At 57.5% G+C, this 15,171-nt stretch overlaps 1 protein-coding gene and 1 long non-coding RNA gene across 3 annotated transcripts in view; one reads left to right on the top strand and one right to left on the bottom strand.

The window, feature by feature from the left end:
* LOC114015176 (uncharacterized) overlaps nt 1–3,087 on the bottom strand; it is a 30,225-nt gene extending 27,138 nt beyond the window's left edge. For both annotated transcript variants that reach the window (XR_008731703.1, XR_003558956.2), the window contains exon 1: nt 1,319–3,087. This is a non-coding gene — a long non-coding RNA (uncharacterized LOC114015176). The remainder of the gene's footprint in view (nt 1–1,318) is intronic.
* Nucleotides 3,088–3,182: 95 nt separating this feature from the next.
* On the top strand, nt 3,183–10,963 carry DUS3L (dihydrouridine synthase 3 like). Its single transcript, XM_055706912.1, has 13 exons — nt 3,183–3,238; nt 4,007–4,322; nt 4,775–5,359; nt 6,015–6,056; nt 6,154–6,306; nt 6,403–6,519; nt 6,859–6,924; nt 7,012–7,122; nt 7,548–7,644; nt 8,164–8,239; nt 8,524–8,712; nt 8,801–8,929; nt 10,772–10,963. The coding sequence occupies exons 1-13, from the start codon at nt 3,204–3,206 to the stop codon at nt 10,842–10,844; spliced, it is 1,989 nt and encodes a 662-aa protein (XP_055562887.1). The 5' UTR covers nt 3,183–3,203; the 3' UTR covers nt 10,845–10,963.
* Nucleotides 10,964–15,171: the final 4,208 nt, after the last annotated feature.

Genomic DNA, 15,171 nt, shown 5'->3' with positions numbered 1-15,171 from the left:
ACCTGCCTTCTGCGGCCTTTGCCCATCTACACAATCAGCCAGCAAAGGTGGTCAGAACATTACTGCATTGCTATAAAAGGCATGCAAACAAATGCGACCAGCCCAAGTTTCTATTGCTGCTCTCACCCCGCTGCAGCTGTGGAGGCGACCTCTTGGGGCTGCTACAGAACCTCATTTTTCAGCTAACGCCTGGGTGTAGTAGCCAGAACCATGGGCTTGACACATCCAGCTTATGTGGGAGCCCATGGAAGGGGTAGTTTCATTAATACATGTGTCTTGTTTAACTTGGACATTGAAGAAGCTGAACTTTTTCTGACTTAGTTTTCCCTGTATATAATCACACTTTCCTGTAATCAACCTTTCATTTTTTCCTGATGCGGCCTTTCCCAGTGAGTTCTTGGGTATCGTTTTTTTTCAAAGCTGCTTTAGCACTGCTCAAGGATGTTGACATGAGAGCTCTGGCGATCAAAGCACTATACTCCCAACAAAAGCCGTCCAGCTCAGGCAGCCACAATGCACATTTCACAGCTACTCACTCCCCTGGCCCCACTTCCAGCCTCAGTATGACATGACGACAGCAAGGGGTGAAAAAGCTAAAGCAGCCAACAAGAGCAGCACCTCTCTGTACCTAGCAGAGATTCCCCCTGCCTTCCTTTGTATGTGTCCTCAAGCAACCACAGGTGAACATCGAGCTGCTCGGCTGCACATGGCTAAGCCCTCAGCACATTGGGCAGGAGCAGCTGTGCTGATGCACAACACACAGACTGCAGCTGGCTCCCATTCAGTGCCCGAGAGGCTGCAGCAGAGCTGGCACTCCCAGGGGCTTCATGCCGTGCTCTCAGACCTTTCCCCAGGGTCTGTTGGGAAGCTTGTCCAAGGCTCAGCCTCGTAAAATTGCTGAGCCACTGCCCTGAGAAGGGATTAGATGCAAAAGTCTGTGACCTCAGCTGAGTGCAGCAAGTCAAAAGCATTCTGACTTCAGGCTTATTGCCCCACAAAAACATCAGTGAAATCATTTCATTAATCTCCAGGGCCTCATTTCCTCCCTTCCTTCCTCAGCCAAGCTGAAGCTTAAAATAGTATTTTGCATTCCTCATATTTCACTCCAAAACTAATTAATACCCAATCAGCCAAAAGCTCTTCTCACAGCAGCCTGGCTTGATCGTGTAACCTGCCCACCCTTGGCAACAGCAAAAGCACCCTACCAAGCTCCCAGCTCCTCCCAAAAGACATTTCTGATGGAGCATCTGGAGACAACTGCACTAAGGCAACACAAAACAGGAAAACACCAAAATTAAAGCCCCATGTGCAATCTTACCTCTGTCCCATGTGCACACACAACTCTTACATGCCTGTAAACAAACTCAACGCTGCCTTAATTCCCCGACGTCACAAGCACGGCTGCTCTTCACCAGCATCTAGCAGCCCCTAAAGGCAAAAACCACAAGTCACCTTCTACTTCCTCTTGTTGATACCTGCACTACAATGCAGGGCTGGAATCACATTCCAGCCTTCACTTTCCTGGGCTTATGGAAACAAAGAGGTAATTATTTGGCTAGAAGGTCCTGGCAAGCCCTCAGATTCAGTGCACAGCAGGGAACAGGGAAGACGGAGTACAAGTCTTTCTTCATTTGGACTTCACAGCTATTTCTTGCCCTCTCGGTAGCCCAGGTCAAGCACTAGCCAAACAAGGCTGTGTAAGTGACTGAGTGTAACTGCAGAGGAAGGGATGCGAGCCAAAGATGGAGAGGGAACCTGATCAAGGAGAGCTCAACGCATCACCCCGTGAGACATCAAGCCCCCTCGCTACAAGATGTCTGTTGCTTAAGGCCTGTGCACAGATGAGGTGGTGGCTGTTCCTGGCATGCAGGGACTGCGGATCCGCGGAGGGGTGTAACGAGTGCCCCAAACACATGGGGAAGACACAGCAGCTACAGGGAAGGGAGCAGAGGCCAGTGCATGCTGTCACATACCAAACACCCCACATTTGACACATCAGTTTGGTTTCCAGCGTAAGCTTCCTCCCACATACCAAACGCAAGGGCAGACTTTACACACCGGTCAGTCTCATAAGCACCAGCCCTTGCTCACTGCGTTAGGACAGCCTCATTAATCCAACCATCAAGAACATGTGGCAGCACTGCAGATCTGGAGTCCATTTTGCATTGACTGCAGCCCATATCTGAGGACAACCCCAGTCCCCAGGGACAAGGTAGCCTTGCCTGACAGCCCCACCACCCACCCTGTCCGTGGCAGGGGGAAGGCAGGAGAGCACACAGCCTGTGAAGAAGAGGACAGACCAGCTCTTCCCATGGGCCACCACTGGTTGAAAGACGAAGCCCTCCCACAGCTCAGCTGGGTTGAGCTTGAAAACATTTCGAAAGGATAACATAGAAAATCCTGTTGCCAGAGCAGCTGCAACAAAATTCTGCCCATGGAACAGCCCCAAGGCAGCGGTGCAGGCATGGCTCACCCCCTCGGTTTAGGCCCAGCACCTAGTGACTGGGCCTTGCATTTACTCCTTAAAAAAATCTCCCAAACACACAAAACCCCCACACCAAGTGCCCTGCATTGCTGCAGAGTGCTCCACCTGCTCCAGCTGACAGCTACGTAGAGGCAGAAGAGACAATCACCCTCCGCCAAATCAGGGAACCCCTCAGCAGTCATGAGGCAAAGCTCCAGTGTTTTTTTTTCCACTGCTGAGGGGGTCCCTCAGCCGTGACGAGCCGTGCCCGGCTCAGGAGCCAGGCCTGGGGCAGCATCTGGTGCTAATTCCCGTTAATCCTGGATCCCTCACTGCACTTTTGGAGGTGCCCCAAAAGAGAAACCCTGAAGAGGCACTACAAGGGCCGGCACTGCTCCCTGGTGCAAGGCCGCACACCGGCCTTGTCTCCCCACACGGGCCCCGCGCTGGGCACTCCCCGCCGCGGCCTGCTCCCGCCGCCAGGCCCTCCCGCAGCCGGCGGACCGCGGTCTCCCCCAACAAGCCCAGCGGGCTCAGAGGCTCCCGCAGCCGCCCCTCACAGCGCCCGGCCGGCCGCACCGAGCGCCGCCCGCTTCCCGCACTCCCCGGCCGGCCGCTGTGAGGCCGCCACCCCCGCCGCTGGGCCTTTTATAGCCGCCCCGCCGCGCGCCCCGTCACGTGGTGCCGCCCCGTCACGTGGCGCGGCCCCGCCCCTCGCGTCACCGCCGCGTGCGGCAGCATGGCGGCTGCGGGGGTGGCGCCGGTCCGCGCCCGGTGAGTGCGGGTCCCAGGCCCCCCTGTCCTCCCGGCCCGCTGCGTGCCCGGCCCTGCCATCTCCCGGTACGTGCCGGGCCCCGCCGTAGCCCCCCCGGTTCGTGCCCGGCCCCTCCATAGCCTCCCAGTTGATGCCCAGTCTCTCCGTAGCCCCCCCAGTTCGTGCCCGGCCCCTCCATAGCCCCCCGGTGGATGCCCAGTCTCTTCATAGCCCCCCCCAGTTCGTGCCCGGACCCTCCATAACCCCCCGGGTTCGTGCCCAGACCCCCCATAAGCCCCCTAGTTCGTGCCCGGACCCTCCATAGCCCCCCGGTTGATGCCCAGTCTCTCCATAACCGCCCTGGTTCGTGCCCAGTCTCTCCGTAGCCCCCCCGCTTCATGCCCGGCCCCTCCATAACCCCCCTGGTTCGTGCCTGGCCCCTCCATAGCCCCCCGGTTGGTGCCTAGCCTCTCCATAACCCCCCCAGTTCGTACCCAGTCTCTCCGTAGCGCCCCTGCTTCATGCCAAGCCCCTCCATAGCCCCCTGGTTGATGCCCAGTCTCTCCGTAACCCCCCTGTCTCTCCATAGCCCCCCGGTTCGTGCCCAGCCCTCCAGTAGCCCCCCGGTTGGTGCCCAGTCTCTCCATAGCCCCCCAGTTCCTGCCCGGCCCCCCCATAGCCCCCCGACCCTGTGCCCATCCCACTGTAGCCCCCCCACCCAGCAGAGCCCTCTCCCTACATCCCGGGCACCCACCGGGACACAGCGGGGGCTGCCTCTGTCTCCACAGGTTCCTGGCCTCCAAGGAGCAGTTCCATGCCTACCTGCGGGCTGGCGGGCAGCCGGGCAGCAAGGAGGAGGAGGAGGAGGAAGAGGTGGAGGAGGAGGGAGAGGAGAAGAAGGAGGCCAGCGGCTGCGAGAGCGAGCCCCCCGCCAAGCGGGTGAAGCCAGAGGAGCTCAGTGAGGATGGGGAAAGCCAAGAGGATGCAGGAGCAGAGGACAAGGAGCCCGTGGAGCGCAGGCGGGCGCGGGGGCAGAACAAGAGCAGGCCGTGCATGAAACCCACCTGCTACGAGCAGCGCAGGCTGTGCCCATCGGTAACGCAGGTAGGGCAGCGGGGGCCCTGCTCCGCACTGGGACAGGGGGTCTGGGACCCTGGGGGGCCCTTCCTGCTCAAGGACAGGCTGCATTGACATTTAAGTCTAGGAAAGCACATGGAAGGTAGAACCACGTAGGGGACACTCCCGGCAGGGAGGGCATGGCTATGCTGGCAGAACCGCCTCCGTCAGCTGGCTGGGGAGGGTGAAGTGGGATGAGCTGAGAAGAACAAGTGTCAGCTTCCCTGACATGTAGCACTAAAATATCCCCTCAAGTGGGCACGTCACTGCCCTTCTGCAGCACGTTCCTGGGAGTGTTTCAGGGGGCAGCGACATGAGGAGTGAGGGGCGCGCTGGGCCGGGGCAGACCCAGGCTCATCTGGCTTGTGCTGGAAGGTACAGGCACGCCCGGGCAGGCAAGTGGCGGGCAGAGGTTTTAACCTCCTCTTCGTTGTTCTAAGGGGTGTGCAGAGAAGTGCTACTTCGGGCCGCGATGCCGCTTCCTTCACGACATCGGCGAGTACATGGCCACCAAGCCGGCTGACCTGGGGCGCAGCTGCGTGCTCTTTGAAACCTTCGGCAAGTGCGCTTATGGCGTGACATGCCGCTTCGCCCAGGCCCACCTCGGGGATGGCTACCAGAACATCGTCAATGCAGATCTGACCAAGCAGTGGGAAGGGAAGTCGCTGGTGAGGAACAACCTCTCCAAGGACCTCCAGCACCAGCTGCGCAAGAGGAAGTTCAGCTTCAAGAAGGCTGACGAGTATCTCCGTGGTTTGGCCAAGCCCCACAGCGATGGTGGGAAGGGAGGCAAAGCCACGGGGTGCTCTGCAGAGAAGCAAGAGGTGTCCAACTGCGCAACACCCCAGGAGAGCCTGGGGGACAGCCCCGAATGTCCTGTGCTGCCAGTGCAGGGAGAGGATCCCAAAACAGACACCTCACAGAGTCCCAGCCCCACAGGCCGCCAGGAGGCTTCCTCCATCAAAACAGTGGGCCCGCTTACAGACGAAGACACGATAAAGCTGCGATCGTGTGAGAAGAAGAAGGTGAGAGTTTGGTCGAGGGCTGCCGTCTCTTGTGTGCCTGTCAAGTGGTTGAGATTGTGCTTGGGAAGACAGAAGAGACCTCTTAGCTGGGTGAGAGGCAGGCAGAGGACAGAGCTGCCTGGGCACTGCGTTCCTGAGGGGAAGGATGCGGGAAGGTGAGCTCTGGGGGCTGCGGTGGTGTCCTTGGAGGGGTGAAAACCAAGAGAAGCTGCAGCCCCTTGTGCCTGGTGGAGGGTAGGGGCTGAGTTGTGTGAGGGTGGGGATGTTCCGCAAGGAGAGCTGAGGCTGGGGCTGGTGCGTTTGTGTGTGCTGCATGGTCCTCTCCCGGGGTGAGAGCATTGCCTTCATCCTCCTCATCATCACCTCCGTCCTTGCATCCATTAGCCAGCCTGTCTAGCCCCTGTATCTGTAACTGCTTTGAGTTTTCTCCAAGCTGAGCAGTGCAAACAGATCGGTTCAAGTTTTGGTTTCTTTATCCAAATGATATGTTCTCAGGGAACAGTTGAAGTTCTTGAATAAAACGGGTGGTTTTCTGGGTTTCCCACTGAGTTTTACCCAAGGCAAATGATAAAATTATTAGCTGGAACATCTTCCCATTTAACCACTTCTGGTTCAGCTCTGCTAACATGCTCCTCCATTCTTGTGTTTTTTCCAGCTGGAAATCCAAGGCAAGCTCTACTTGGCTCCACTGACCACGGTAGGTAAATTGTCTGTCCTGTTGTCAAAATGTGCCATTTCCACCTTTGGAACAGAGCAAATCTCCTGACAAACCATCTCTCTGCTGCCTCTTCCAGTGCGGTAACCTCCCTTTCCGAAGGATATGCAAGCGCTTCGGGGCAGACGTCACCTGCGGAGAGATGGCTGTGTGCACAAACCTGCTCCAGGGCCAGTCCTCCGAGTGGGCTCTCCTCAAACGGCATCATACCGAAGATATTTTTGGGGTGCAGGTGAGTGCTATCATCTTGATAACCAAACAAATGGTAACTCGATTCAGAGGAGAAAAGCTGCTTCTTGAACCCGTGCAACCTGTCCCCCTTTGGTAGCTGGAGGGAGCGTTCCCAGACACGATGACCAAGTGTGCAGAGCTCCTGAACCAGACAATTGAAGTGGACTTTGTAGACATCAATGTTGGCTGTCCCATTGATTTGGTCTACAAGAAGGTAAGAAGATGTTCTGCGGTGTGTTTTGCTTCCTTCGGTAGATGTTTGTGTGACCTGCTCCTGCCAGTCTGACCCAGAGCTCCCCGTGCATTTTATGGGCGCTAGACTTGAGCCAGAAGGCAAATCAGCGGTCCAAAGAGCAGGGGATGGTTGCTGTCTCTGCCTGTCAAAGGCAGAAGTTGGAAAGGAAGAGAGCTGTAAGACTTTCTCCAAGTGTTGAGATGCTCCAAGCCTTACCTGCATCCCCTGAGCAGAGGGCTGCTGTTGGGCAGCTCCACGGAGGCTCTTCACTACGCAAGGAGGCAGAGAGTCTTGACTGCGCCATGTTTTGTCCCCTAGGGAGGAGGCTGTGCTCTGATGACTCGGTCCAACAAGTTTGAACAGATCGTCCGAGGGATGAACTCGGTGAGTCAGACCACCTGCCAGCGGTGGGAGATGAGCTGGTGGAGCCATCTCATGCCCCAGCCTGGCCTCATTCTCCCGTTTCTGCAGGTGCTGGATGTCCCACTGACTGTGAAGATACGGACAGGAGTGCAAGAAAAGATTAATGTGGCTCATAAAATAATCCCCAAGATCCGGGAGTGGGGAGCATCCATGGTCACGGTACAGGGATTACTTGCTGTGGCGTGAGATTGTTGGCTGGTGTCGGGGGGGCTCTGCTTGCATGTCAGCCTAGAGCACGATGTGGGGGTGACCTTACCCTTCCCCAAACTGAGTAGCTGTTTCAAGCACCTTTGACGAGCTGTGTACTACCTCTTAGCATTTTCTGCTAATGACAGAGAAAAATCCAGATGCAGAGAGTATTTTCCTAGGTGCTGCTGAGCCTTGCATCCGTTACAGAGGGAGATGGTTCCTGCAGTGCCCTGGAACAGAGGTTTCAGCCAAATAAGCCTCATCACAGCAGGGCTGGGGAAGCGATGGGACCAGCCCGTCGGCACGGGGATGGGTAGTTCCTGCCCACAGGAAATATTCCCCTTCCCTGTGAACAGTCACATTCGGTGAGGGCTCACTGCCACTTTCTTCCCCAGCTTCACGGCCGCTCCCGGGAGCAGCGGTACACGAGGGGTGCTGACTGGGACTACATAGCAGAATGTGCAAAAATAGCGAGCCCCATGCCTCTTTTTGGTAGGTCTTTCTGTTGTTCTGTCACGTGGGCTGGGAAAAGCTGCGTGTTTGATTTCAGATGCCTTTAAAAAATACGAGAATAGGCTCCCAAGGACATTCAGCCTGGGGGAAAGGTTGGGGTATCCCTACATGATGCAGCAGCTCCGGTGCAGCGCGGATCTGCCCAAGTGCTTGGGCCAGACGAGAGGAGCGCTGAGCAGAGTAGGAGGGGAGGGGACAGGCAGGATACAGAGCACTTGGTTTTTAGCAGGTGCTTTCTCCCTTGGGCACTGTGGCACAAAGAGTCCCAGCTAAACCTTCAGGGTAAGAGCTGGGAGGGGAGAAGGCTCTGCTTTTCCTTGTAAGGGGAACGTTAATCCAGAACATCCCTGAGAGTCTCAACAGGAGCCCCAGAGCCCCTTTGGACAGTCTGGCTCTTGGACCTTGTGTCCATTTTGAATTTTATCCCATGCCTGGATTAACTCATTTTGACTTGCCCTCACGTATCCCTTTGACCTCTGGCTTCTCCCTTCTGGACAGGAAACGGTGATATTTTGTCGTACGAAGATGCTAATCGAGCCATGCAGATGGGCGTTTCGGGGGTTATGATTGCAAGGCAAGTGCCTGTGGTTCCCCTTTGCTTCTGAGCTCTGTTGGTGCAAGAGGAAAAATGGAATTTAAAATATACCTAAGCAAACCCAAAACATGAGATCTTTCCTCTTGGTGAAACTACTCTAAAAATTAGTAAAGTCATTTTGCATCTGTGGGAGCTTAGAGCAGCTTCCTGTTGAAATTGAGAAAGTAAAGCAGCATCGGCTGCACGTGAGCCTCTTAAATTAACTGGCATCCTCGGAAACATCAGTCATGGGAATAACAATGCACATTTTTTTGGGGCTACAGAGGGGCACTCATCAAACCATGGCTTTTCACTGAAATGAAGGAGCAGAGACACTGGGATATCTCCTCCAGCGAGAGATTTGATATCCTCAAAGACTTCACCAACTATGGCCTTGAGCACTGGGGGTCAGATACTCAGGGAGTGGAGAAGACGAGGAAGTTCCTGCTGGAATGGCTCTCATTCCTGTGCAGGTAATTCTCCCCAGCTGAGAGGATCTGTAATGCAGCAAGTGCGTACCCTTTGAACAATAGCACATGCTGCCACTACGTTGCATTGCAGGTATATTCCAGTTGGGTTATTAGAACACCTACCTCAGAAAATTAATGAGCGGCCACCTTACTACATGGGAAGAGACTATTTGGAGACGCTGATGGCAAGCCAAAACGTGGATGATTGGATTAAAATAAGGTAATAAAGCACTGAATTTCATTGAAATTCTTAGGAAGGGACATCACAGAGCCCCACGCAGCCCCACTCTGCCTGCACATGTTGCAGCACTCTCCAAGCTGCAACAAGGTCTTTTACCATCTCATACCAGCATACTCTTCATACAGTCCCTCTGCTGCCTTCACCTCATGCAGGGCCCACTCTCTTCTCTTCTTCCTCTCTATTTCTCCCTCTGCTGCTCTCTCTCCATTAGCTCTCAACCACTTAACAGAACCAGCCACAGCTGCACCTTATCTACATCAGCCAACCCGACACCCCTGAAGCCAACCCACAGTTGTATATTATCAATGCTAATTAACCCAGCTTCATTCCTCTACACGCATGCATCTTCCAAAGAGGAGGTGATGACTCCCATCAGTTTTAAGAGGTGGTAAGAGAACAGCCAGGGTTAACCAGCGCTTTACTTGGAGGTTTTAACTGAGCTTGAAGTTGCCATAAAGAGCTTTCTCCATCCCTCTCTGTGCTTCAGCCCATCATTCTGTACCCGCTGCAAATCTGGGGTAGTTGACCTCTCTCATGACATGCTGTTCATCCCAGGACAGTTGTAGGAACTAACGGAGCGCAGTGAAGGGACATCTCAGGCTTTCAGCATCAGATCGCTCCGTGCTCTGCCCAGACAGTCCCAGCCCACAAGGCCCATGCAGACACCAAGCAGGGGGGTGGTCCCCATCCCCAGGTTAGAGCTGAGCATTTTCTCCTTTTTTCATTACCTGATTTCTGAGTTCAAGCAGCAAAGATCAGGAAACTTTTCCCCCACACCCACGAGTCCCCAGGCACTGGCTGGAAATGACTCCGCAAGCTCCAAGCCAGCTAGAATGAGAGCTGGAGCAGCCAGCTGCTATTTCCCATCTCGGGGAAACAGAGATCAGCAAAAACGGAGCGTGGCTACAGCCTTCTCTGATTTTGCTAATCCTCACCCATTGTGTTAGTACTGGGAACGGCTGCCCAAAACCGTGTTAGAAGTATATTTTTAAATGCCATTTTTCAAGCGGAACCTGCCTGCATGCTGCTGCGCAAACCTTTGTAACCTGTGGCCTTTACAGTGCCACATAATAGGCATTTGTAGGCACCAGAACTCAAGATTTTAAAGCAATTTAGGTTTATTTGTTAAAGCTCATTTTAAGATGCTGACCAGAAGCTGGGTTCTCCGAGCGCCCTATTTCTGCTGCTGTGCTGTAGGTGCAGTCTCTTGCTGTGCAGTTCTGTGACTCTCCCTCTGACATGTCTTACGGAAAGCTGTAGTGGTGCTGTACGGAACCAGCATCTAGGAAATAAGTTAAACCTCCTTGACTAAAAGAAAGTCACTCTGACCTGAAAATACAATGTGCGTTCCAAAGTGAGAACTAGTTGAAGTCTTAAGCGAGGATAAACCTGATGGCAGTAGAACTGGCTTACATCGGTTTAGGACCTGACCTTAAACATTAAGAGGTGGGGAGGAACTTTTCAGAGGCTCACGTTGATTTTAGGTGCGTCATTGCGAGCGGGTCACCAAACCCGGTGGCATTCAGGTCACCAAACTTAAGAAGCTGTTTTGGCACCAGCTCTCAGCAAGAAGGGCATTGCCTATACCTGGCAGCTGGGTCCCTCCTGTGCTGGGGTTCAGGGTTGAAGCTCAGCACCAGCGGTGGCTTTGTGCAGCAGCCCTAGGTTTTGGGGAGGGTAAAGGCTTGGTTTGACACATCTGACTGCAGTCACTGTCGCTGCAGAGCTACAGGGCCATGCACTGGCTGGGGACTGGTGGCTCTTGTACTGAACACAAACCTCTCCTTGATTTTTGTTTGGGTTTGGTTTTCTTTCTTCCAGCGAGATGCTTCTGGGACCCGTACCTACCAGCTTCACCTTCCTGCCTAAACACAAGGCGAATTCCTACAGATAGGGCTGGTGAGGCCCTTTGCCACAGCATTGCGTCGCAAGGCATTGGGATGGTGTGTGTCGAGGAGCAGGGCTGCTCAGCTGCTCTCTGAAATGAAATAAAGTTTTATGTTTTTAAAAGTGTGGTTGCCTTCATGTCCCGGGCATCGGTCCCTGCCACGAGTTACGTGCACGGTCTTGCAGCCAGAGGCGCCTCGCTAACAAGAGAGCAATCCATTTAATTAACGGGGTATGGGCCAGAAGAGATCTTTGGCCTCCAGTTCCTGGCAGGAGGTGCCCCAGCTCCCCACCCCACACACCGTTCACACAGCGGGAGCGAGAGGTCTCTGTTCCTACCAGGATGCCCTTGGCAGTGCCAAATCCTCCATGTACCAGGAGGGGATGTTCTGACTCGGTCCCTGGGGTCCTGTAGAGCACAAGCTGCCCCAGCACCTCATCAGTGGACATTGTGCAGCATCCAGTCCTTTTCTGGGAGCATGCAGCGGCGGGTACCATCCCCTCCCGGGTGTCACGGACCCAGGGAAGGCACAGCCCCCTCCCGGGGGGATCCAGAGCTCTGTGTTTCTCCATCAGGAGGCTAAAAGCTGACAGCACTACGGGAGGGGGGTGGGGGTGGGGCTGGGGGAACGCATGCCACCGAGTGATGATGCAGAACCTTACCCCTTGAGGTCCTGTGTCCTACTCTGCGTCCCTCCAGTCAATGCCGCACGTGGGAGGGTGGGCAAAATGGCCACAAACGTGTTTGCCGTGGCCCCAGGAGGCTGCGGGTGCAGCCTCATCCCCACACGCTTCAGCTGAATCAACTTGTCCTTTTCCTCCCTGAAAAATACTGTTTAAAGCAAAAACCACTTGCCCCCATAGCCCCTAAGAGCCGCCTGTAGGGGCCAGGGGCACCCCAGCCCCCCTCAACCCTTTCCCTCCCCAGGAGGAGCTGGGGAGGTTGGAAACTTCATCTTTTTATGGCCCAGTTGCCACATGAGCAGTCCCCAGTGATGCCGCTGGGATGTTTGCTCTCTCCGAAGCCAGGGGAGCAGCTTTGCTCTCCCATCCTGCTCATGGCACTGAGCCCCTCACACACAACCAGCGCGCGGTCACCGTGGCCGGGACCATCCCGCATCCCACGAGTCGTGTCCAACGAGCAGGACCAGGCGGGCACCTTTTGTCGTTGGCGCCCTGAGTCCTTGCCACAAGAAGGTCTCATCTCCCACCGGTTTTAGGAATTTCCCAGCTCGGCACAGCCACAGGCTCTTCCCAGCTGGTGTCCGGCAGGTGGAAACTGCCGTCAGGACAAGGCCTCCCGACCCCATCCAGGGATTTCTGCGAATTGCCGCCGGGATACACACAACTGCCTCGCTCCCCACCGGCCTCCTCCTCCCCCAGAGGCTCCCGACCACCGCGAGGGCTGGAGCTCAAACCTCCGCTGCCCCCTGGTGCAACACCTGCCGGCCCCACAGCCCCCCGCACAGCCCCCCCTCCGGCCCAGCGCCCCCGCATGGGGCTCCCTGCCCGTCCCGCTGACCCCCAGCGTGTCCCAGCTCGGGGAAGGGACCGAGGCTTCCAGCCGAAGGCACCTGCCCCCACGCCGAGAGCTGCCTGCAGCCCCCTTAACCCCTGCCCCGCCGGGGGGCGGGGCCGCCGGGGCCGTTGGAACACGGGGCGCCCCAACATTGCACCCTGGTTACGGCCGAGAGTCCTTGGCAGCCGAGGCAGGAGGGACCATGGTGCGGCCCCCGCTGCAGCTCCCACCTCTGCAGCCCTCGGGGTGCAGCCCCTGGGGCCCCCCGATGCTCCAGCTGCTTCCCAACTTTGAGCTCCCCAAATCCTTCTGCCCCCAAGGTAGGAACCGACCCAGCCGCCCAGCCCGGGGACGCTCCCGGGGGCACCGGTGGAGGCGAGCCCCGGCCACCGCTCCTGTCTCTCTTCCAGGCTCCGCCAGCCCGTCCCAGCCGGCCAAGCAGGAGCAGCCCCCCCCTGCAGCCTGGGCACCCGAGGTCCCCCTGGAGCCCCCCGCAGGTACGGAGACTTCTGTCCCCTCTGGCACCCCTGTCCCCTCGGCACCCCCCCCCCCCCCACCCCCCCCTTCCCTGGCAGTTTCCGCACGGGGCGGGGGTTCAGCAGCCTGCACCAGTGTGTCTGCCCTCGCCTGCTGGTGTGTGCCCAGGAAATCCCATTTCCAGAGAATTCCCCAAGGCTCACGCCCCACCCGCAATTTGCGACCCTGTCCCCCCGGCACAGCTGCTCACCCCACGGGGAGCTCCCCACACACCCGGTGCAGGGCTGGGGGATGTCAGCGCTGGGGGCCGGCTGGGTGGGGGGGTGGCCCTGGAGGGTCCCCCCAGCTCAGCACGGCTCCCGCTCACCCATGCAGGGCTGCAGAGGGCTCCGTGCGGATGCTACTTTGATCCCCGCTTCTTCCATCTTCAGTGGACCAGCAGCATCCTGCCTCCACCAGTCACCGCCATAGCCAACTACAGCAGCACCTCTCTGCTGGGGGGTGCCCGGGGGGACTCCGGGACCCCCCAGGGCCAACTGCCACACCTTGTGCCTGACGCACAGAAGGGGGGAGCCATGGCCCCGGCGCCCCTGGTGCTGCCAACATCCATTGCTGGCTCCCAGCTCATCCAGGGCCAGCCCGAAGAGACCATCTGCAGCACGGCCACCCCTGCGGGGGCAGCCCCAGGCAGCCATGTCCCCCCCAGCCCCTCTGCTGCCCCCCACAACCAAGTGGTTGTGGATCTAGAAGACAGCTATGATGTGCCCGAAGAGGTGCTTCTTCAGGAGGCCCTGAGGCTCTTTGGTTTATCCTCGGACACGGCAGGGCACATCCAGGAGGGTCCCAGCAGCGTCCCCACCCCTGGGGACACCAGCCCAGCTGTGCCCTGCTGTGACTTGAGCTCCCTCGCCCTGCCTGAAGACCTGTTCGATGGCGATTACAGCGTCTCCGAGATGACGGACTCCCTGGTGAGCCTGGAGGTGTTCAACACCATTGAGATGGAGCCCCAGGAGCTGTGGGGGGACATGGACTGGGACCTGTCACCGTCCCCACCTGCAGCACCATAGCAGCAGGGCAAGAGGCAGAACACCTGGCTCCTGCCCCCCAGCAAGGGGGGAGCCAGCGCCTGGGGGGATTAAATCCACATAATCCACATGAGGGGTGGGGAGAGGGGGGATCAGGGGAGGACTGTTCTGTACTGGGGGGAGTGGGAGCAAAGAGTGCTCTGTACTGGGTGGGATTTAGCAAGTTTGATGTTTTGGCAAGTCTTATTGTTTTCCATTAAATGTTGTTTCTCCATCCCGCTCCGTGCCTGTGTGGGAGGGAACATGGGGAAATGGCACCCAAGAGGTGCAGAAGCCCCAGGTCAGAACCAGCGAGCCCCAAAGGGCACCGAGACCGCCCCCCCCCCCCCCCCCCAGGGCCAAGCCCCTGCCAGAGGACCACTCCCCTGTCCCTCTCCCCAGGGGAAGCAGCCCTTTGGGGATAGCTACGACAGACAGGTCCCTGCAGGACCCATGGACACGGCCCCACGCAGAAAGTGGCACAGAGCCCCCAGGACAAGGGCAGACCTGGGGGCTGAGGGGGGGACTGGACGCACACCACAACAAGGGCTGCCACCCCTTAGCCTTGAACACAACCAGCGTCCCCTGCAGCAGGGACAGCGCTCGGTGCAAAGCCCTTCCAAGCCTCAGGACAATCCTGCCCTTGCTCACGTCCACGCTCAGCTGCACAGCCCGGTATCACCCCAGCAGCGGTGATGGAGGAGCCACCTGCCAGGCAGGACCCTCTCCCCTCGCCTGCCTGCGCCTTCGGTGGCCGCAACAGCCTCCCTAGGGGGAAACAGAAAAAAAACACCAAAAAACCCACACCAGCCAGAAAGTGCCTGGAAACTTGGTCCCTTTATTGCCCGTTTCGCACCTGAGCTCCACAGCCTGGGGCCGACGCAGCCTTCGGGAAGCGGCATCACCTCGCCAGGTCCGGCAGCGGGTGCGAGCTGAGGTCCCCTCGGGGCAGCACCCCAGCGCCGGGGGTTGGGGGGCTGAGCCCCTTCCTTAGGGCTGCCCCAGTGATGCCACTGGGGTGGTGCGAGCTGCTCCGGACCCCGGGTGGGCACAGTGGCCTCAGCATGGCACAGCTCCCGGTGCTGCTCAGCATCTCACCTCGCACACTGACCCTCCCCAGGCATCGTCCTTGCCCCAAACTCCTGTCCCCTGCAGCAGCTGCACCGCCACCACCCGCAGCTCTCGGGGGCCACAGAGAGTTCTGCTGCTCGAGAGGAGGAAAAAAAAAAAAAAGAAAAAAAAAGACAAACCCAGAACCCAAACGGAAAGGATCC

Source organism: Falco cherrug, chromosome 4 (genome assembly GCF_023634085.1).
Source record: "Falco cherrug isolate bFalChe1 chromosome 4, bFalChe1.pri, whole genome shotgun sequence".
In the NCBI taxonomy this organism is placed as follows: domain Eukaryota; kingdom Metazoa; phylum Chordata; class Aves; order Falconiformes; family Falconidae; genus Falco; species Falco cherrug.
The sequence above is the reverse complement of the archived record's forward strand: the minus strand, read 5'-3'. Positions and strand labels throughout refer to the sequence as shown.

What these genes read in the sequence shown, in the direction of transcription:
- DUS3L (XM_055706912.1), top strand. Translation starts at nt 3,204, where the DNA reads ATGGCGGCTGCGGGGGTGGCGCCGGTCCGCGCCCG. An exon ending in GATCGTGTGAGAAGAAGAAG is followed by an intron (nt 5,360 to 6,014) that starts GTGAGAGTTTGG and finishes TGTTTTTTCCAG; the next exon opens with CTGGAAATCCAAGGCAAGCT. An exon ending in TGGCTCTCATTCCTGTGCAG is followed by an intron (nt 8,713 to 8,800) that starts GTAATTCTCCCC and finishes GTTGCATTGCAG; the next exon opens with GTATATTCCAGTTGGGTTAT.